The sequence below is a fragment of the Drosophila persimilis genome, unplaced genomic scaffold, assembly GCF_003286085.1.
Source record: "Drosophila persimilis strain 14011-0111.01,24,50 unplaced genomic scaffold, DperRS2 tig00000900-arrow-arrow-pilon, whole genome shotgun sequence".
Taxonomy (NCBI): Eukaryota; Metazoa; Arthropoda; class Insecta; order Diptera; family Drosophilidae; genus Drosophila; species Drosophila persimilis.
In genome coordinates, this window is record NW_020825369.1 from 361,756 (window position 1) to 385,614 (window position 23,859).

Genomic DNA, 23,859 nt, shown 5'->3' on the forward strand with positions numbered 1-23,859 from the left:
TAATTTTTGCAAAGGCTGGTTTACTGGGTGATGTATGTATATCCTTCAAAAACCTTATAAACATGGATAAGGAAACGGGAGGAATTTTTCAAACTGAGATAAATGAAGAGACAAAGATTTTGTAGAGAAGAGAAATAGGTTCCATGTTCTCTGTCTTTGGGAATATTTAAAATGTGCAAAAACTTCAAAAATAAGGCTCTATAAAAATTATAAATTCTCTATTTAAGCCGTTAAGATATACATATGTATTTAAATTCTTAACATTCTTTCCATGCCTGCCATATTTTATTCACGTTTTGCCCAAATGTCTCCCATTTCTTTTGTTCCTCAAACAGATTTATTTAGATGCCCAGCAAGTTGTGGGAGTTATGGGCTATTTGCATGATTATTCCAGTTTATGTGGGTTGATTTGATAATTTGTGTGGCCAAGTGTTATTCGGTTGGCATCTTTAAACTCTGCTCGGCCAGGAGTTGGCCTGGAACGAATTTCCTTAGCCACATTCATTAGCACTTTCTGGGAGACGCCACTGAGGGGTGGATCTGTAGGTACTTTAAATATATTATACACCTACCCTAGGCTCTGCTCGCTCTCTCTCTTTCCCTTCACTCTCCTCTCCCTTCGAATGTATCTGCGCCAGTTTAGGCAGCAATTTCGTTTCTCCTCCAACAATTATTTAACAACAAGTACGAGAGTAGAAGCAAAAGAAGATGCAGGATGAGAACGAGGATGGAGAAGAAGAAGAAGAAGAAGAAGAATAATAACCGCACACTTGTTTATTTATCATTTAACATAGTCTGACCCTCTCTGATCCCGGCCCCACTCTTGGCACGCTCTTTTAACTCCGTCCACGGCAAAACTTTTGCCCTCCCACTTTACAAAAGTTACTCTCTCCCTCCATCTCTCTCTCTCCGGTCTAGTAATAAAAGTACTGCTAATCGCTTTGCAAGTGCAAACAGACAAAAAGCTAACTGCTGCCAAACTCATTTGCATTTATTTGCTGTCCATCTCTGGCTCATTCCCTTCCCATCCCCTCTCCCATAGTCTGTTCTGTCCCTCTCCTGCACCTAATTGCCCCATGCCTGTTCCTAATTGTTTTTGTTTTTAGTTGTGCCATGGAGCTTAGCAACACTTTATGCCATACTTTTGCAACACTCTTTTTTTTAATCATTTTTGGTAAACTTTTGCTGGTGTGAGCAGGGGAGAGGCGGGAACAGAGGCCTGCAACTAATTTCCGCTTTTTGTCCACTCGTTATTCACACACTCGCCGAGAATGGAAAGGGAATAAACAAATGAAATGGCAATAATAAAGAACAACAGCAACAACGATGACACCAACAGAACACACTTTTTGTTTTTTCTTCTCTATGAAAAAAAAAAATGCAGAGGGAAATGACAAAAGAAATGCGTACAAATTACCCCAAAACGCAATGGACAGAAACAGAAACAGCGAATACAAAAAAAAAGAGCAAACCAGGAACGAGAGAAAAAAATTCCGTGCTGCTGCTGGCAATAACAACAATAGCAGGAAGGACGAAACTTTTGATACTCTTGCAGCTAGATGGACATAACATATTATTATATTACTTGCTCATTCTGTCTACCAGAAATTTTCGGATCTGAGACAGCGATTCGACGTAAAGTGAAGGATGATACGCTGATTCTAAGCGAACGAAGCGAATACCGAATCCCTCCGAAGTATATGACCGAAAGTAGGGACCGAGAATGCAAAAACAAAACATATGCAGTGTGTGATCCTGTTTGACTCGCGTCTCGCTGATAAGTGTTGTTTTTTTTTTTTGTTCTTGAGTTTGCTTTTGTTCTGCTTTAAAACGCAAAAAGCGTTCCCAGAGCTAGTCAAAATCGTAAGACCTTATCCAAGGGTATTAGACAAGAGAAACAACAAGTGGGAGAGTGAGAGCAAGAGCAACAAGAACAGGAAGACAAAAAATATGGACACTGACACTTTACGAAGATTTATGCGTTTTAGTTGAGTCCAGTGTCAGTTCCAGTTCCAGTCCCCGTTCCGCCTTCCCTGTTCCGAGTTCCGTTTTCCGAGCTGCGAATTCTTTTCCGAAGCAAATGTGAGCAACATTTTTACATCTGCTCTCACCATCCTTCAATCCCCCCCTCTAGGGAGTGGATTGCCGGGTTAAAGTTGAGAGCATCCAACAAATTGCCATTTAAATTTGCATTAGTCCTGCGACAGAACACACAGTGAGTGCCAGCTGTTTGACAACCGTAAAGGAAGTACAGTCTGCACAAAATTTATACAGATTTCATGTCTGAGCCTGTCATGCGGTGACAAGCTGTGTACTCGCATAGTGGCTTCTGAAAGTTCTTAAAAATGCAAATTGACTGGGATCCACTGGGATCCAACATATTTCCGAGACTCTTTCAAACAGATCTATTTATTAATAAAACAACACAAATACATTTCATAACATGTATCAGCTCTACTAATCATATCGAACTGATTATTCATTAGTAAAATATCATATCTTAGGTATGACTCTAAATTTTCAGGTGACGGAAGGACTTCCAAAATTTGTATTCTTGCTCTAGTGAACACAGTGAACAGGTCCTGCCAATTCCTTAATTTTGAGAAATCTAGAATCTGAGTACATACATATGTACATATATGTGAGCAAGTAGCCAAAGCCAGAAACACGCGGTTCAGTATTTATACAGATTCTAATTTATTTACATAGTGTACATACAAACCAGTCTGTTTTTAAATATTTAAAAATATATCTCCTAAACTCTAGAGAACAAAAAAGCCCTTCTAAAGAGAAAACCACGAAACTTCCTTGTCCATCAAAGAAGGATGTACCAAAGATGATTATAGTCGCTGTTAGCCCCCAGACCATAATTCAGTTCTGATTGCTTCGAGTTGGTGTTTACATATTGGTTTTCGCGATGCTGAGTGCCACAATCAGGGTAAAGTATATTACATTTTGTCTCTAGTTAGTAAATTTTGTCCACAGGATAATGCGGCATATGCTCCCAAAATTACCGATATTAGCAATTTCATAGAGCTTTTGCTGAAGCATAGCCAAGTGTCCTTATTATTCTTCAGATAACTGCTTGTATACTTATACACCAGAAATAATATTAGTTTAAATGCGCTAACATTTAAAATAACATTATGCATTAATCTACGAAAGTTGCATAGCAATTTTTTTTCTAAATATGATTTTAATTTTAGTTTTCTGTCGACAATTTTAGTGAAAATATTTTACAATAATTAGTTAAGCAAACAATGCACATAAAAGCACCAAGGTTTATTTAATAACAATAAAGTGGTTTTTATCTGTCAGTCGTTGTATGCAAACAATTAGCGCACACTGTCGGCAGCTTCCCTCTCAACATACTGTCTGGTCGAAATGCATCAAAAATGGCAAACAAATTGCACAAAAATATTTACAAACTTGCGGTCCCGCAAAAAATAGACGCAATAAAATCAACATCCAAATTTTGCTCTCATATTCAAAATCATATTTTGAATATTTTATATTGAATTTAGGGCCACAGCAGGAACAGTGGCGGAAAAAGTAAGATATTACATTTTTATTTGATGCATTTATCATCAGTTTTTGGTAAATTATTTTCATAGGCCAAAAGCATATTTTATTGGTTTACAAGGGGCAGAGACAGCGCATGCAGAAAATTTAAATGTTTACCTGTCCCAACCCATGCCCAGGCCCCACCCCCTCTCCACACCTGTTAGGCACGTGCTGGAAACTTTGGCCAGCACCACCCAACCTGCCAGCCACCCACCCGCTGGTCCTGGCAAAATGGCAAGAGAGGGGAACCCCATATTTGACGCCAGTTAAGCATGAAAATGCCATTTAACAATGGCCGACTCCAAATAAATAAATATAAAAAAGATGGAGAGAGAGGGGATGCAAAAACAAAGGCGAGCAAAAAACAAACGAACGATAAAATGTGTTGGAAAATGCTTGAAAAACAATGGCGGGCACCGTTACAACAATAAGCGATGCTTTTGCCCGATAGCGCACAGCAAGATAGAGAGAGAAAAAAAGCAAAAAGCAAAAGGCAAAAACCAACCAAAAATAATAACAATAAAAATGTCAAAAAAGCAACGAAGCTTAAATCAAATTAATGCGAGCGACCCAATAGGCCCGTCCCGTGCTGAGGTTGTTCTTTTTTCTCGCTCGTATTTGCATTTTGAATCATGTTTCAGTTCCAGCATTGATGTTCCCCAAATCGAATTCTTCTTCTGAATAATTGCGAAGTGGTTTCATCCAATTAGCGGCAGGTGATAAATAACTCTGGATTTTACTACCTAAAACCATATTTTGTATAGGTTAAACCTGCACTAAGAATTTTAATTTCTCAATTAAATTGGAGGGTTTGATTTTTGTATAATATGTCTTATGATATATCCATATCGTTGGCCATGCAAATCTCCATGCTGAGTCTTTCACGGAACATCTTCAGCGGGTAATCTTTCGGAATCTTGCCTTTTGCCCTTAATTTATTAATTCATTCAGCGCCCATAAATTACAATTGAACATGATTTTAAAATGCACTGAGTACCTACATATCGTGTAATGTTGGCATATACGTAAATCGTTTATAAAGCGATGTTTTCTCCTTAGGGGGAAATTGAGTGGCTGACACTCCACTGGCATTCGGGAACTGGAACATTTTAAAGTGGAAATCGTTTGTTAATCACAATTTTCGATTGAAATAAATGGAAGGCATGGGAATATTGTATACTCGTACGAGTATTTTCCATATTATAAATTGTTTCGCTTGGTAAGCTTAATGAGGTTCGAGCATTTGGTTAATTGATTCCCCGCTGTCCTCCTGGCATGAGATGTATGGGTATTGCCATCTCCATCCCGTCCCACACTTGTTCACGGTTCGGTTTTCAATACGACCCATAAACTAACTGGAAAACACAATAAATCGCCTGACCCGAAACGATCCCGGGCGAAACAAATGGCTTTAATTATGCTCGGCCATTTGTTGCACGACAGACAGAATCTCGCTGCTCCTCCGCCCTCTGGTGCATGTTGCCAGGTGCATTGACCAGGCGACAATGATAATAAATTCCTTCAGCCTCTGGCAACACCCTCCCTTTAGGTCTCCGAGGTGCGATCCCAGCCTTAATAAAATGCAAGTGCACAAATATTTTCATCCAGACGGGACAACAACTCCTTCACAGCTTCCTGCCACCGCTGCGCCCCGCCCACCAATGTCCTGTAAACTATTTACAAAAGAGGAATTCTCATTTTGCCAAAAGGAATTTGCAAAAACAAAAGGCAGTAGAAGTGCGAGTGGGAGTCTGAGAGCGGGGGAGTGCAGAAAGAGAATTGCTCGACTGGGGGAGCTTGACAAAGTGTGACCAAGTGTCATAAATAACTTAGTTAAACAGCTGCAGCTACAGTCTTCGGGAAAAGTATGTGTCGTTAAGTGAGAAAGTTACAAGGGCCAAACATGAATCTCAAAAATGGGGAAACAAGTCGGGAGAGATTCAACTGCGTCGGAAGGGACTGCAGATTAAAGTAAAGAGATGCATACACACATGTGAGGTACCTTAGTAGAGGGTTGTACAGAAGATGTATCGATAAAAGTCAAATACGGTAATGAAAGTTTAAGAGTCTTAGGGGATACCAGGACTCATTACTCTGATGGCGCGAAACAGATGAAAATTAATTTTGGAATAATTGAAAGAAAATCTTCAACCAAGGAAACACTACAGATATTCAAATGTATTCGTATACATCTACTGTTAATTTCCTTTGCAGCTAATTCGTGAATATCAGCCATTAAAAAAAGCTATTACTCTTGTTTAAAATACATTTCGAATGTAACATCCAAGGATATTCAAATTAATTTGCAAATGTCAACCTAGTGGCAGGCATAGCCCAGCTTCCAATCGTATTTCACACGATCTCATTACACATAGATCAAAAGTCACATCTGATATCCTCTATTCCTTCCACATCCCCTGATTATCCCCTGAACCCTCTGCCCTCGCCCAGAACACACACACCTTCCATACTCGTAAAAGCTTTACAACAAAGCAAAGGAAAATCATATATAAATTACGCCACAATAAATATAAATAAAAGGGGAAACAAAATTTAGAGCTCTCCTCCTATATATCCGCCATAAACAGGAAGCCAAAAGGAGCTGCCAACTCGAATTTTTATGGCCAAAAATGCAAATCCCCGCAAATGACTCAGCTGGCAAAAGAGGCCACTCAGGGTTACTGTTCCCACGCCGCCAGTCCTGGCGCTGGTGTAAATTTTGCACACCTTTCACGCCGCGTCTAATAAAATATTTATTACCGTCAGGAAAAAAATACTGAAAAAAATGACTGCAGCCGAAAATGCCAGCAGAAAAGATGAAACAAAAATACCAAGGCCAACCAAGCCAAGCGGCAGGAGAAGTGGTAGAGGAGAGTGGTTCTGGAGCTGGTAGCGGTGGCGGGAAGCTGGAGGGAGAGGAGATGATGGTTACCACCGAGCCTCGGAGGAGGGCGGAGGCACGACATCACGTACTGCGGCAATCGCTTGCTAATGCGGCAAAATGTCAAAGTGGCAAATGCTGCAGCGGCAGCGGCAGCGGCAGCCGCCAGCCATCAACCGTATCCTCCGCGCAGACCTCTGGCCCACAACTTTATGAAATCGTTAGCTAATTAAATGTATTTTTTTTTTCTTTCGAAAATATAATAAAACAAAATAGATGCACCTACACGAAGATGGATCGTCGTCCGCAGGTCACGAGCAATATTAGCTCGTCCATAAAAACAAAAACCAAAAAGTGTAAAACTTTGTGAAAACTGACTCCGAGCGACATCGCACTATTATATTTGTCTACGTATAGACATTGGTTGGTTTCCTTTTTTCGTGGGACCTGGGACTTTTAATAGAAAAAAAGTAGTGAAAGTAAAATGAGGATGATTTCTGCGCTTGTTATTTAAATTAATTGGCGGTCTGCGAAGAGTTTTGGACAATTTAGACAGGTGCCACAGGAAGATGTTGCTGCTGGTGTCGCATTTGGTCAGAAGAAGTGCATGCCTCTGACTCTGTTTTGCTTGGAGCTGAAGAACTGGGTAACTGTGGGAAACTGAAACCAAGTGAAAGGATTCATGTAGAATGCAGCGAAAGCTGCAATCTTATGGTGGCGATATGATTTTCTCCCCTGTCTGGGGTCACATTTATTGACAGACTCTCGCCTAGGCCTAGGAGAACTTTCCCTGTAATTTAAAAGAATCAAATGTAAATAGGGAAAAATAAATTTCAAAAATAAATCAATGTTGCTAATGCAATCCCTAGCTTAACGCTTAGTGTGTGTTTTCACCATTTTTTGCCACCTTCACCACAAGGAACTCTCACACTTTGGACTTGGTCCCTTTCCCTCCAGAAGTTGACATCTTTATCTTTATCTTTCTAATTTCTGCTTTGCTTACCTCAAAACGGCGTATGTGGCGCCATCTGTGGGATGTTGGCTGAACATAGCGGACGAGTAGCTCTGACGAGTTTGGCAGCCGTCTCGCTCGCGCTAAAAGTTTCTGATGCTACCTCTTTCTTTAGTCTTTTCTTCTGTGTGCAGAGCGAGGCGGGCGGCTATGTTGTCATCGCGTGTTTGCTGAACATTCTTGAAGTGTTTGCTGTTGTTGCTTGTTGCTTGTTGATGTTGCACTTTCCGCTTATCTTATAGGGGAGGCCAAAACGTCGACAAGGAAGTCATTAGCCAGAGGTTAGCCAAGGAACTGACCCCCCTTTTCCATGTGGCTGGAAAAACATTGTGGAAAAGATCGCCAATGAAGCCCCCTTCCTCTGAACTTTTCCTCGTTTTTTTCTTTGCTGAATATTGAAAAAGTTTTCCCTCAAGTCAGGCCACAGAGGATCTGGAAAACAATTGATTAAAATAAACCCAAAGAACAATTTTTGAACTCAGCTCTTGAATTGGGATTGGATATAGTATATGCACAAATATTTTAATACGGGAAATATTTATATACTCGTAGTGAAGCTTATGTCCGGCTGAAAGAAATAGTTTCTCCGAAGAGAAAAGGGTAAAGTTTAAAGGCGAAGTTTTTTCCGTAGAATCAGAGGGGGAAGGAAATGAAGGGAATAGTATTGAGGAGAACGCAGCAGAGCGGAGCGGAGCAGAAGGAAGCAAAATGAAATTTCATCGGCGCGCTCTCGTACACTCACTCCCCCGCTCTGCGCTCCACGCTCTGCAAAGAGCGAAGTGATATGCTTAAGCAGCAACAATTCACTGCGAAAGACCGAAAGGCCGAAGTTACTGTCGCGTCGCTGTCGACGGCAGCGTCGGCGAAGGGCAGCAGCGAAACAAATGAAAATGCAAAAGTGGAAAAAGTTAAAAGTTTTGTAATAACTGCAGCCAAAGACAGTGCCAGGGAGGGGGTAGTGAGTAGGAGTGCTGCGACAGCTGGCCGCAACGCAATAAAGTTTGCCACAAAGTAAATGAAAAGAAGGGAGAGTGGCCGTGTTGAAGGGAGCGAGCATGTTGATCCAAGAACGGAGAACACTATAATCCCATCAGCGAAACAATATAAAAGTAGAAGAATGATCTTTTTGGGGGCAGGCAGCAGCCTGTTGGAGCTCGTCGGGCAACGGCTGCAAAGATCCTTCTACCAAATGATCCAAAAACCATGTTAAGAATGATGCTGGAACCTGGATCAGTACACACTTTTGCAGGAACATTCCGTTCGATGAGTCATATGGCTGCCACAAGGCCAATAGAGCAGGTCCAGGTCCAGGAACATTTTGGGGGGGGTTCATCAAAGGCTCTTTTGTTGGACCAGTCCCTTAGTGTTGATTGGAGTTCTTGGCGGTCATAGTTACAGTCCCATCCCTGTCACACACGCACATCACTGGCACAACACACAAGAACACCTCACTTTAATCAAGCGCCAATTGTTGAAACGACATCGTTATTCCAGAACCGCGTACCCTCCTACAATCCCCACTCAATGCCCTGGTCCCATCTGGTGCCGACCCATGCGATTCAATCCGCCGGCCTGCCCACAATAGTTAACAGCATTGTTACACTTTTAAACGGTATTTTTACGTTTGAATATGCGGCAAAGGTAAAAGCAAAATGGCAAAACCAAAAACCGAAAACCGAAACTAGAACCCAAACGATGTCGCGACTCTACTTGACTGTGGGGCTCCTCTCCCGGTCCTCCTGGCCGATCCGGGACCAATGCGGTTCATTAGCGGCTCCAAATGCGATTTTCCCCCTACTGTCCGCTGCGGCCCATCCACAGGGGCAGACCAGGAGAGTGGGTCTGGGGTCTGGACCTGAAACTAGAACACATGAGCACGTAATTTAGTAGCCGCTTTGGCGCTTTTGTGTGAAAATCACATCGACAACAGCAACAACTGCAGCAACTCCGCCAACACACAGCTCCCATCCAATCCAATCCCGTCCCCTTCCCCAATCTACTCGTTGTTTATGGCCATGTGCCGCATTGGGATCACATTCGGGCCACTTTGTGTGGGTCCGGTTTGTGCCGTTAATTCCTTTTTATAAACAGCAAGCGATACAATAGCACAATACTCCCCCCCAACCACTGTTTCCAGCAAGGCAAAAAAAAACGAATTTTATTTGTTACTCGCTGAGGTTAGACCAGGGCCCAAACTAATCACTTTTTTCTTGGGCAACATGCAAAGCTTGAACTTGGATTCGGCACCATCTGGAGGCGGACCATAAGACTGTCTCCTTCAGGAAAAGCATATGTCGAGTTGGGGCTGAGGTATATAGTAAATGGTTATGGAAAAGGAACAGATTTCAAAGAGGATGGGGAGAGGGTACGAATAGCTTCTAACAGGCCTTTTCTTATCCTATCTTGTCCAGTACTACGCACTGTTCCACTAGGAAATTCCTTTTAAATCAAACCTATCGCCGCTATCAGGCCACTCAGACAATGAAATATCGCTGATAAAGAATGAAAACAAATTGCGTCCAGTGCTGCTCAAATTGATTAATGGCAATCATAAAAACTTAAGAACACAAATACACACAACCAGAGAGATATTGATTAATATTTTGGGTTTTGACCAGAATCTGATGTCAGTTAGTGGAGCTTCTTCTGGAGACGCTCGGCCAGGAGGGCGGCAAGGGAGGCCTTGGGATTGAAGTCAGCATCGCTGGCCACGGAGATGTCGGGGATGAGGTCCACATCAGGACTGTCAGCTATATGACGAGGATTATTCGTTTATACAAGGTATTACGAAGCAGTAAAATTAAAAGCAACTTACCCTTAATCTCGGGGACCTGGACAGGTGTCTTCAGCGAATTCTTCTCGGGAGTCTCAATAGCATCAGAGGCAACAGACATATCTGGAACCTGTCGAGGATTCTTCAAGCCAGCGATGGCCTTCTTGGGGGTGACATCGGCATCGGAGGCCACGGAAATATCTGGGATCAAATCAGCATCGGCCTGGGGCTGCACCGCCTCGGCTCCGGAAACCATGGCGACCTTGGGAAGAGTCTTCAAGCCAGCGATGACCTTCTTGGGGGTGTCATCGGCATCGGAGGCCACGGAGATGTCTGGGATCAAAGCAGCATCAGCCTGGGGCTCCACAGTCTCGGCTCCGGAAACCTTGGCGAACTTGAGAAGAGTCTTCAAGCCAGCGATTGCCTTCTTGGGGGTGTCATCGGCATCGGAGGCCACGGAAATATCTGGGATCAGATCAGCATCGGCCTGGGGCTCCACCGCATCGGCTCCGGAGACCTTGGCGACCTTGGGAAGAGTCTTCAAGCCAGCGATGGCCTTCTTGGGGGTGTCATCGGCATCGGAGGCCAGGGAGATGTCTGGGATCAAATCAGCATCGGCCTGGGGCTCCACCGCCTCGGCTCCGGAGACCTTGGCGAGCTTGGGAAGAGTCTTCAAGCCAGCGATGGCCATCTTGGGGGTGTCATCGGCATCGGAGGCCACGGAGATGTCTGGGATCAAATCAGCATCAGCCTGGGGCGCCACAGCCTCGGCTCCGGAAACCTTGGCGAACTTGAGAAGAGTCTTCAAGCCAGCGATGGCCATCTTGGGGGTGTCATCGGCATCGGAGGCCACAGAAATGTCGGGAATGAGATCGGCATCGGCACTGCCAACTTCTCCAAGAAACTTGGCTATTGGGGCCCTCTTCTGACCAAAGTAAGTCCGCTTGGGGGTGTCATCAGCATCGCTGAGCATGGACATGTCCGGAATCAATTCAGCACTATCCCGGGCCAAGTTCTGCATCACGGCCTGAACCTGCTCGGCAATGGCTTAAAGGTAATCGAAGTTTAGAACCTGAGAAAAGTCTTTAAGATCTCTTCCCCCTTACCTTTCAGATCAGATGGGGTGGGCAGACGGTTTATCTCGTACACGAAGTTCCTGGTCTGGGGCACGACGCTGCCGCTGACCAGCGGGAGAATGAGCAGAGCGCAGATAGCAAAGTATTTCATGGTGGGTGTCTTGGGCGGGACTGAGCCACAAAGGCACTTGAGGCGAGCCTTTATAGCGGCCTTATCGGGGCGGGACTCATCTAATTTACGACAATTGGACGCAGACCTCTCCAGATTAGATTCCACTCCGCTGCCAGCGGAAAGCCTAGAGCCCACAGGCGAGCGACTAGATTGCTCCACGCCCTATAAATCTTGGCCGGTGGTTCACCCGAATCAGAAAGCGTCAATCGAATCTAAGGTGACCAGGAATGGGACGATTTCCCTTCGCCGATGGCGGTGCGAAGAGTGCTCTTCCGCAGCCCTTTCTCTCTTTATTTTTTCGATCAGTGTTTTGGCTGTCGTATCTTATCACATTTCATTATTGAAACGATGACGTGGTGCCCAACCAGTACCACACGTATGTATGTACCCATGTGTCACCCGGTTATAACTTATCAAACCAGTTACATCAGCCGATCACTTTGATCAGGGATTAGTGATTCCTTACGATAATCCTAATAAACGCACATGATTTGTGATTATGATGCATAAATGTATGCATCAGATTTACATAAATGGAGCGTAAAATCCATTTTTTTGTATCCCCGCCAGACGGAGTCCTATCCAAGCATTCCCTAGGCGTATTCGAGACAGGCCGAATCCAGCCCGACAGAATCGGGCTAAGATCCGAAACTAAAAAGCCATCGTCATCCTTCGAACTGGCCATCGAACACCAGGACTTTGTTTATGGCAACCAAAAGTCCTGCCAATCGACTGCAATCGGAAAAAAGGACATACGTTTTCTCAACATTTTCCCAAAAAAAATCACTTCATTAGATTCTCTAAAAATCTCTAAAATTCGTAGGCGAGATTTTGATGCCGTTCGACAGACTGGATCCCCATGGTCTTGGGAATGTAGGTCCCTCGCCGATTTGGATTTGCGTATCATTCCAAAAATAATGGTTTCTTCTGCACGCTATATCTCTGCTGTAAGGCAGCCGATCGGGGCGCGGCATGTCTTTTCGTGATCGGGAGAATCCTGCCAACCGATTGTGATCAGAATCAAGGACATCGGGCTTGTCACGATTTTCGCAAAAAATCATGATGTAACCATCATTGAATTTGTCAAAAATCGGCCTTATTTTCGTGGTCGAGATTTTGATGCCGTTCGACAGGCTGGATCCCCACGGTCCTGCGAATGTAGGTCCTTCGCCGATCTGGCCCTATTTGTCTGAGATATAGCCTTCCGAAGATTTTGATTTGCGTATCATTCCAAAAATAATGGTTTCTTCTGCACGCCATATTCCTGCTATAAGGCAGCCGATCGGGGCGCGGCATGTCTTTTCGTGATCGGGAGAATCCTGCCAACCGATTGTGATCAGAATCAAGGACATCGGGCTTGTCACGATTTTCGCAAAAAAACCTTAATGTTACCATCATTGAATTTGTCAAAAATCGGCCTCATTTTCGTGGTCGAGATTTTGATGCCGTTCGACAGGCTGGATCCCCACGGTCCTGCGAATATAGGTCCTTCGCCGATCTGGCCCTATTTGTCTGAGATATACCCTTCCGAAGATTTGGATTTGCGTATCATTCCAAAAATAATGGTTTCTTCTGCACGCTATATCTCTGCTGTAAGGCAGCCGATCGGGGCGCGGCATGTCTTTTCGTGATCGGGAGAATCCTGCCAACCGATTGTAATCAGAATCAAGGACATCGAGCTTGTCACGATTTTCGCAAAAAATCATGATGTAACCATCATTGAATTTGTCAAAAATCGGCCTCATTTTCGTGGTCGAGATTTTGATGCCGTTCGACAGGCTGGATCCCCACGGTCCTGCGAATATAGGTCCTTCGCCGATCTGGCCCTATTTGTCTGAGATATACCCTTCCGAAGATTTGGATTTGCGTATCATTCCAAAAATAATGGTTTCTTCTGCACGCTATATCTCTGCTGTAAGGCAGCCGATCGGGGCGCGGCATGTCTTTTCGTGATCGGGAGAATCCTGCCAACCGATTGTAATCAGAATCAAGGACATCGAGCTTGTCACGATTTTCGCAAAAAATCATGATGTAACCATCATTGAATTTGTCAAAAATCGGCCTCATTTTCGTGGTCGAGATTTTGATGCCGTTCGACAGGCTGGATCCCCACGGTCCTGCGAATATAGGTCCTTCGCCGATCTGGCCCTATTTGTCTGAGATATACCCTTCCGAAGATTTGGATTTGCGTATCATTCCAAACATAATGGTTTCTTCTGCACGCCATATCCCTGCTATAAGGCAGCCGATCGGGGCGCGGCATGTCTTTTCGTGATCGGAAGAGTCCTGTCAATCAGCTGCCATCGACAAAAAAGACATCCATTACCTGTATATTTAAATAAAAATGAATAATATACTTTCACTGACAGTATAACTTTTCTTTATTCTTAGAATGCTATTGGTCCTGCCACTAACCATACAGTACACCGAACATGTCGCAAACGAACTTTCTGGATTAGATCCCAGGATCTTCGACTCTGGCAATCTGCTAAAACCGCGTCATCATGAGCCAGCCATGACGGCCATTCATACGCCGCCGAATCAAACACTGGGCTTCAGCTTCGAGACGCGTAAGTGAATCAGTATATAATTGTGGACATATTTTAAAATATGTCTTCCTTCACAGAGGGCTTTGCCACAAATCGAGTCGTATCCAAGCATTACCGAGGCGTCGTCGAGACAGACCGAGCCAGACAGAACCGTATTCCAGCATGACAGGAGCGCACCCCTTGCAAGATCCGAACCCAACAAGCCATCGTAATCATTCGACCTGGCCATCGACAACAAGGACTTTCCCTATGGCAACCAAGGGAGAGATTGTTGCATATAGGTTACAGATAGATCAAAATGTTTTGCACTTGTTTCTTTATTTATTTATTTGATTATTTATTTAAGTTTTGATGAATAAAACTATTGAAAAAACATCCTTGCTCTGTTCTGTATCCGGGAGACTACCCCGATTACAAAAAGGCGTGGCACGCCATGATATGTTCACAAATAGAGGAGAAAACAACATTTTTTTGATTGGGGAAAAGGTCCTTAATCCTTGGTAAGGACTCCATTAAATCAGGGACATTTTTCCGAGCACAGGGAGCCGTCGCACGCCCAGAGCGGACCACAAATAACGGAGAAAACATAACTGGCTTGAAATTTGTTATTTTTGAAAATTTAGTTCAAGAAATCACCGATGGGTGACTGGGATACCAGGCGAACAGAAATCAGCAGAAGGTCGCAGATTTTTTAATTTTGGAGCCCCCAAAAGTATGCACCACGTTTTTTTAATATCCTAAAGTTGCTTGCTGCTGATTTCTGTTCGCCTGGTATCCCAGCCATTTGTCGCGAGTTCTTTTCTTGTACGGTGGCGCCCCCATCAGGGATTTCTTGAACTACATTTTTTAAAATGTTCCGTTATTTATGGGCCGATCTGGGCGTGCGATGGCTTCCTGTGCTCGGAAAAATGTCCCTGATTTATGAAGTCCTTTTCAAGGACCAAGGATATCCAGGATCAAAAATACTCATTTTCTCCACTATTTATGGCCCGTTATGGGCGTGCGACGGCTTCCTGTATTTAGAAAAATGTCCCTGATTTTATGAGGTCCTTATGAAGCACCAAGGATCAAGGATTTTTCTCCAGACATATATATCTGGTTTTCTGCCTTATTTATGGCCCGATCGGGTCGTTTCATCGCCCCACGTGATACGAAAAGTTTCCTTGATCCTTCGGTAAGGACTCCAACAACCCCAACTATACATCTTTAGTTTTCTCTGCTTATTGTGGCCCTTGTGGCTTCTTGTGTTCTTAAGATCATCCTTGATGTAATGCAGTCCTTATCAAGGACCAAGGATCAAGGATACTTTCTCCAGACATATATATCTTGTTTTCTCCCTTATTTGTGGCCTGAGCGGAAGGTGCCATGGCCCGTCGAGACCTAAAAAATTTCCTTGATCCTTCGGAAAGGACTCCAACAACTCTTACCATACATATCTATTTTTTTCGCAATTTGTGGGCCGATCTGGTCGTGCGATGACTTCTTGTGATCGACAAAATATCCCTGATTTAATGGAGTCCTTACCAAGGATCAAGGACCTTTTCCCCAATCAAAAAAATGTAGTTTTCTCCTCTATTTGTGAACCCATCATGGCGTGCCACGCCTTTTTGTAATCGGGGTAGTCTCCCGGATACAGAACAGAGCAAGAATTATTTTTCAAAAGTTTTATTCATCAAAACTTAGCTTAGTATAAATAAACAAACAAGTCGAAAACATTTTGATCTATCTTTAACCTAAATGCAACAATATCTATCTAGAGTCTAGTAGAACGCGTAGCTCCTCCCTTGGTTGCGATAGTCAAAGTCCTTGTTGTCGATGGCCAGGTCGAAGGATGACTTTTAAGTTTCGGATATTCCAAGGGGTGCGCTTCTGTCCTGCTGGGATACAAAGCTACCGATCGTGGCGCGGAATGTCTTTTCGTGATCGGGAGAGTCCTGCCAACCAATTGTCATCAGAATCAAGGACATCGAGCTTGTTCCACAGGCTGGATCCCCACGGTCCTGCGAATGTAGGTCCTTCGCCGATCTGGCCCTATTTGTCTGAGATATAGCCTTCCGAAGATTTTGATTTGCGTATCATTCCAAAAATAATGGTTTCTTCTGCACGCCATATCCCTGCTATAAGGCAGCCGATCGGGGCGCGGCATGTCTTTTCGTGATCGGGAGAGTCCTGCCAACCAATTGTCATCAGAATCAAGGACATCGAGCTTGTTCCACAGGCTGGATCCCCACGGTCCTGCGAATGTAGGTCCTTCGCCGATCTGGCCCTATTTGTCTGAGATATAGCCTTCCGAAGATTTTGATTTGCGTATCATTCCAAAAATAATGGTTTCTTCTGCACGCCATATCCCTGCTATAAGGCAGCCGATCGGGGCGCGGCATGTCTTTTCGTGATCGGGAGAGTCCTGCCAACCAATTGTCATCAGAATCAAGGACATCGAGCTTGTTCCACAGGCTGGATCCCCACGGTCCTGCGAATGTAGGTCCTTCGCCGATCTGGCCCTATTTGTCTGAGATATACCCTTCCGAAGATTTGGATTTGCGGATCATTCCAAAAATAATGGTTTCTTCTGCACGCTATATCTCTGCTTTAAGGCAGCCGATCGGGGCGCGGCATGTCTTTTCGTGATCGGGAGAATCCTGCCAACCGATTGTGATCAGAATCAAGGACATCGGGCTTGTCACGATTTTCGCAAAAAATCATGATGTAACCATCATAGAATTTGCCAAAAATCGGCCTTATTTTCGTGGTCGAGATTTTGATGCCGTTCAACAGGCTGGATCCCCACGGTCCTGCGAATATAGGTCCTTCGCCGATCTGGCCCTATTTGTCTGAGATATACCCTTCCGAAGATTTGGATTTGCGTATCATTCCAAAAATAATGGTTTCTTCTGCACGCTATATCTCTGCTTTAAGGCAGCCGATCGGGGCGCGGCATGTCTTTTCGTGATCGGGAGAATCCTGCCAACCGATTGTGATCAGAATCAAGGACATCGGGCTTGTCACGATTTTCGCAAAAAATCATGATGTAACCATCATAGAATTTGTCAAAAATCGGCCTTATTTTCGTGGTCGAGATTTTGATGCCGTTCGACAGGCTGGATCCCCACGGTTCTGCGAATGTAGGTCCTTCGCCATTCCAAAAATAATGGTTTCTTCTGCACGCTATATCTCTGCTTTAAGGCAGCCGATCGGGGCGCGGCATGTCTTTTCGTGATCGGTAGAATCCTGCCAACCGATTGTGATCAGAATCAAGGACATCGGGCTTGTCACGATTTTCGCAAAAAATCATGATGTAACCATCATTGAATTTGTCAAAAATCGGCCTTATTTTCGTGGTCGAGATTTTGATGCCGTTCGACAGGCTGGATCCCCACGGTCCTGCGAATGTAGGTCCTTCGCCGATCTGGCCCTATTTGTCTGAGATATAGCCTTCCGAAGATTTTGATTTGCGTATCATTCCAAAAATAATGGTTTCTTCTGCACGCTATATCTCTGCTTTAAGGCAGCCGATCGGGGCGCGGCATGTCTTTTCGTGATCGGGAGAATCCTGCCAACCGATTGTGATCAGAATCAAGGACATCGGGCTTGTCACGATTTTCGCAAAAAATCATGATGTAACCATCATTGAATTTGTCAAAAATCGGCCTTATTTTCGTGGTCGAGATTTTGATGCCGTTCGACAGGCTGGATCCCCACGGTCCTGCGAATGTAGGTCCTTCGCCGATCTGGCCCTATTTGTCTGAGATATACCCTTCCGAAGATTTGGATTTGCGTATCATTCCAAAAATAATGGTTTCTTCTGCACGCTATATCTCTGCTTTAAGGCAGCCGATCGGGGCGCGGCATGTCTTTTCGTGATCGGGAGAATCCTGCCAACCGATTGTGATCAGAATCAAGGACATCGGGCTTGTCACGATTTTCGCAAAAAATCATGATGTAACCATCATTGAATTTGTCAAAAATCGGCCTTATTTTCGTGGTCGAGATTTTGATGCCGTTCGACAGGCTGGATCCCCACGGTCCTGCGAATATAGGTCCTTCGCCGATCTGGCCCTATTTGTCTGAGATATACCCTTCCGAAGATTTGGATTTGCGTATCATTCCAAAAATAATGGTTTCTTCTGCACGCTATATCTCTGCTTTAAGGCTGCCGATCGGGGCGCGGCATGTCTTTTCGTGATCGGGAGAATCCTGCCAACCGATTGTGATCAGAATCAAGGACATCGGGCTTGTCACGATTTTCGCAAAAAATCATGATGTAACCATCATAGAATTTGTCAAAAATCGGCCTTATTTTCGTGGTCGAGATTTTGATGCCGTTCGACAGGCTGGATCCCCACGGTTCTGCGAATGTAGGTCCTTCGCCATTCCAAAAATAATGGTTTCTTCTGCACGCTATATCTCTGCTTTAAGGCAGCCGATCGGGGCGCGGCATGTCTTTTCGTGATCGGTAGAATCCTGCCAACCGATTGTGATCAGAATCAAGGACATCGGGCTTGTCACGATTTTCGCAAAAAATCATGATGTAACCATCATTGAAATTGTCAAAAATCGGCCTTATTTTCGTGGTCGAGATTTTGATGCCGTTCGACAGGCTGGATCCCCACGGTCCTGCGAATGTAGGTCCTTCGCCGATCTGGCCCTATTTGTCTGAGATATAGCCTTCCGAAGATTTTGATTTGCGTATCATTCCAAAAATAATGGTTTCTTCTGCACGCTATATCTCTGCTTTAAGGCAGCCGATCGGGGCGCGGCATGTCTTTTCGTGATCGGGAGAATCCTGCCAACCGATTGTGATCAGAATCAAGGACATCGGGCTTGTCACGATTTTCGCAAAAAATCATGATGTAACCATCATTGAATTTGTCAAAAATCGGCCTTATTTTCGTGGTCGAGATTTTGATGCCGTTCGACAGGCTGGATCCCCACGGTCCTGCGAATGTAGGTCCTTCGCCGATCTGGCCCTATTTGTCTGAGATATACCCTTCCGAAGATTTGGATTTGCGTATCATTCCAAAAATAATGGTTTCTTCTGCACGCTATATCTCTGCTTTAAGGCAGCCGATCGGGGCGCGGCATGTCTTTTCGTGATCGGGAGAATCCTGCCAACCGATTGTGATCAGAATCAAGGACATCGGGCTTGTCACGATTTTCGCAAAAAATCATGATGTAACCATCATTGAATTTGTCAAAAATCGGCCTTATTTTCGTGGTCGAGATTTTGATGCCGTTCGACAGGCTGGATCCCCACGGTCCTGCGAATGTAGGTCCTTCGCCGATCTGGCCCTATTTGTCTGAGATATACCCTTCCGAAGATTTGGATTTGCGTATCATTCCAAAAATAATGGTTTCTTCTGCACGCTATATCTCTGCTTTAAGGCAGCCGATCGGGGCGCGGCATGTCTTTTCGTGATCGGGAGAATCCTGCCAACCGATTGTGATCAGAATCAAGGACATCGGGCTTGTCACGATTTTCGCAAAAAATCATGATGTAACCATCATTGAATTTGTCAAAAATCGGCCTCATTTTCGTGGTCGAGATTTTGATGCCGTTCGGCAGGCTGGATCTCCACGGTCCTGCGAATGTAGGTCCTTCGCCGATCTGGCCCTATTTGTCTGAGATATAGCCTTCCGAAGATTTTGATTTGCGTATCATTCCAAAAATAATGGTTTCTTCTGCACGCTATATCTCAGCTTTAAGGCAGCCGATCGGGGCGCGGCATGTCTTTTCGTGATCGGGAGAATCCTGCCAACCGATTGTGATCAGAATCAAGGACATCGGGCTTGTCACGATTTTCGCAAAAAATCATGATGTAACCATCATTGAATTTGTCAAAAATCGGCCTTATTTTCGTGGTCGAGATTTTGATGCCGTTCGACAGGCTGGATCCCCACGGTCCTGCGAATGTAGGTCCTTCGCCGATCTGGCCCTATTTGTCTGAGATATAGCCTTCCGAAGATTTTGATTTGCGTATCATTCCAAAAATAATGGTTTCTTCTGCACGCTATATCTCAGCTTTAAGGCAGCCGATCGGGGCGCGGCATGTCTTTTCGTGATCGGGAGAATCCTGCCAACCGATTGTGATCAGAATCAAGGACATCGGGCTTGTCACGATTTTCGCAAAAAATCATGATGTAACCATCATTGAATTTGTCAAAAATCGGCCTTATTTTCGTGGTCGAGATTTTGATGCCGTTCGACAGGCTGGATCCCCACGGTCCTGCGAATGTAGGTCCTTCGCCGATCTGGCCCTATTTGTCTGAGATATAGCCTTCCGAAGATTTTGATTTGCGTATCATTCCAAAAATAATGGTTTCTTCTGCACGCTATATCTCTGCTTTAAGGCAGCCGATCGGGGCGCGGCATGTCTTTTCGTGATCGGGAGAATCCTGCCAACCGATTGTGATCAGAATCAAGGACATCGGGCTTGTCACGATTTTCGCAAAAAATCATGATGTAACCATCATTGAATTTGTCAAAAATCGGCCTCATTTTCGTGGTCGAGATTTTGATGCCGTTCGGCAGGCTGGATCTCCACGGTCCTGCGAATGTAGGTCCTTCGCCGATCTGGCCCTATTTGTCTGAGATATAGCCTTCCGAAGATTTTGATTTGCGTATCATTCCAAACATAATGGTTTCTTCTGCACGCTATATCTCTGCTTTAAGGCAGCCGATCGGGGCGCGGCATGTCTTTTCGTGATCGGGAGAGTCCTGCCAACCAATTGCCATCAGAATCAAGGACATCGAGCTTGTTCCACAGGCTGGATCCCCACGGTCCTGCGAATGTAGGTCCTTCGCCGATCTGGCCCTATTTGTCTGAGATATAGCCTTCCGAAGATTTTGATTTGCGTATCATTCCAAAAATAATGGTTTCTTCTGCACGCTATATCTCTGCTTTAAGGCAGCCGATCGGGGCGCGGCATGTCTTTTCGTGATCGGGAGAATCCTGCCAACCGATTGTGATCAGAATCAAGGACATCGAGCATGTCACGATTTTCGCAAAAAATCATGATGTAACCATCATTGAATTTGTCAAAAATCGGCCTCATTTTCGTGGTCGAGATTTTGATGCCGTTCGGCAGGCTGGATCTCCACGGTCCTGCGAATGTAGGTCCTTCGCCGATCTGGCCCTATTTGTCTGAGATATAGCCTTCCGAAGATTTTGATTTGCGTATCATTCCAAACATAATGGTTTCTTCTGCACGCCATATCCCTGCTATAAGGCAGCCGATCGGGGCGCGGCATGTCTTTTCGTGATCGGGAGAATCCTGCCAACCGATTGTGATCAGAATCAAGGACATCGAGCTTGTTCCACAGGCTGGATCCCCACGGTCCTGCGAATGTAGGTCCTTCGCCGATCTGGCCCTATTTGTCTGAGATATACCCTTCCGAAGATTTGGATTTGCGTATCATTCCAAAAATAATGGTTTCTTCTGCACGCCATATCTCTGCTATAAGGCAGCCGATCGGGGCGCGGCATGTCTTTTCGTGATCGGGAGAATCCTGCCAACCGATTGTGATCAGAATCAAGGACATCGAGCTTGTCACGATTTTCGCAAAAAATCATGATGTAACCATCATTGAATTTGTCAAAAATCGGCCTCATTTTCGTGGTCGAGATTTTGATGCCGTTCGGCAGGCTGGATCTCCACGGTCCTGCGAATGTAGGTCCTTCGCCGATCTGGCCCTATTTGTCTGAGATATAGCCTTCCGAAGATTTTGATTTGCGTATCATTCCAAACATAATGGTTTCTTCTGCACGCCATATCCCTGCTATAAGGCAGCCGATCGGGGCGCGGCATGTCTTTTCGTGATCGGGAGAATCCTGCCAACCGATTGTGATCAGAATCAAGGACATCGGGCATGTCACGATTTTCGCAAAAAATCATGATGTAACCATCATTGAATTTGTCAAAAATCGGCCTCATTTTCGTGGTCGAGATTTTGATGCCGTTCGGCAGGCTGGATCCCCACGGTCCTGCGAATGTAGGTCCTTCGCCGATCTGGCCCTATTTGTCTGAGATATACCCTTCCGAAGATTTGGATTTGCGTATCATTCCAAAAATAATGGTTTCTTCTGCACGCCATATCCCTGCTATAAGGCAGCCGATCGGGGCGCGGCATGTCTTTGCGTGATCGGAAGAATCCTGCCAACCGATTGTGATCAGAATCAAGGACATCGAGCATGTCACGATTTTCGCAAAAAATCATGATGTAACCATCATTGAATTTGTCAAAAATCGGCCTTATTTTCGTGGTCGAGATTTTGATGCCGTTCGACAGGCTGGATCCCCACGGTCCTGCGAATGTAGGTCCTTCGCCGATCTGGCCCTATTTGTCTGAGATATAGCCTTCCGAAGATTTTGATTTGCGTATCATTCCAAACATAATGGTTTCTTCTGCACGCCATATCCCTGCTATAAGGCAGCCGATCGGGGCGCGGCATGTCTTTTCGTGATCGGGAGAATCCTGCCAACCGATTGTGATCAGAATCAAGGACATCGAGCATGTCACGATTTTCGCAAAAAATCATGATGTAACCATCATTGAATTTGTCAAAAATCGGCCTCATTTTCGTGGTCGAGATTTTGATGCCGTTCGGCAGGCTGGATCTCCACGGTCCTGCGAATGTAGGTCCTTCGCCGATCTGGCCCTATTTGTCTGAAATATACCCTTCCGAAGATTTGGATTTGCGTATCATTCCAAAAATAATGGTTTCTTCTGCACGCTATATCTCTGCTTTAAGGCAGCCGATCGGGGCGCGGCATGTCTTTTCGTGATCGGGAGAATCCTGCCAGCCGATTGTGATCAGAATCAAGGACATCGAGCATGTCACGATTTTCGCAAAAAATCATGATGTAACCATCATTGAATTTGTCAAATATCGGCCTCATTTTCGTGGTGGAGATTTTGATGCCGTTCGGCAGGCTGGATCTCCACGGTCCTGCGAATGTAGGTCCTTCGCCGATCTGGCCCTATTTGTCTGAAATATACCCTTCCGAAGATTTGGATTTGCGTATCATTCCAAAAATAATGGTTTCTTCTGCACGCTATATCTCTGCTTTAAGGCAGCCGATCGGGGCGCGGCATGTCTTTTCGTGATCGGGAGAATCCTGCCAACCGATTGTGATCAGAATCAAGGACATCGAGCATGTCACGATTTTCGCAAAAAATCATGATGTAACCATCATTGAATTTGTCAAATATCGGCCTCATTTTCGTGGTCGAGATTTTGATGCCGTTCGGCAGGCTGGATCTCCACGGTCCTGCGAATGTAGGTCCTTCGCCGATCTGGCCCTATTTGTCTGAGATATACCCTTCCGAAGATTTGGATTTGCGTATCATTCCAAAAATAATGGTTTCTTCTGCACGCCATATCCCTGCTATAAGGCAGCCGATCGGGGCGCGATTGTGATCAGAATCAAGGACATCGAGCATGTCACGATTTTCGCAAAAAATCATGATGTAACCATCATTGAATTTGTCAAAAATCGGCCCCATTTTCGTGGTCGAGATTTTGATGCCGTTCGAGAGGCTGGATCCCCACGGTCCTGCGAATGTAGGACCTTCGCTGATCTGGCCCTATTTGTCTGAGATATACCCTTCCGAAGATTTGGATTTGCGTATCATTTCAAAAATAATGGTTTCTTCTGTACGCCATATCTCTGCTATAAGGCAGCCGATCGTGGCGCGGCATGTCTTTTCGTGATCGGAAGAGTCCTGTCAATCAGCTGCCATCGACAAAAAAGACATCCATTACCTGTATATTTAAATAAAAATGAATAATATACTTTCACTGACAGTATAACTTTTCTTTATTCTTAGAAA

The 23,859-nt window shown here is 44.8% G+C and overlaps 1 protein-coding gene across 1 annotated transcript; it reads right to left on the reverse strand.

Annotated features, from left to right (window-relative positions):
• Positions 1–9,975: 9,975 nt before the first annotated feature.
• Positions 9,976–11,472, reverse strand: LOC6601956. The gene is made up of 3 exons (XM_002026970.2): positions 11,337–11,472; positions 10,273–11,277; positions 9,976–10,207 (listed from the first exon to the last, which is right to left on the reverse strand). The coding sequence occupies exons 1-3, from the start codon at positions 11,455–11,457 to the stop codon at positions 10,089–10,091; spliced, it is 1,245 nt and encodes a 414-aa protein (XP_002027006.1). The 5' UTR covers positions 11,458–11,472; the 3' UTR covers positions 9,976–10,088.
• Between the last annotated feature and the right edge of the window lie 12,387 nt (positions 11,473–23,859).

Bases quoted from the DNA above. Each gene is read 5' to 3' on its own strand.
- LOC6601956 (XM_002026970.2), bottom strand. From the start codon at position 11,457: ATGAAATACTTTGCTATCTGCGCTCTGCTCATTCTCCCGCTGGTCAGC. The intron at 11,278-11,336 runs GTAAGGGGGAAG...ATTACCTTTAAG, and splicing joins CACCCCATCTGATCTGAAAG to CCATTGCCGAGCAGGTTCAG. The intron at 10,208-10,272 runs GTAAGTTGCTTT...CTCGTCATATAG, and splicing joins CCAGGTCCCCGAGATTAAGG to CTGACAGTCCTGATGTGGAC.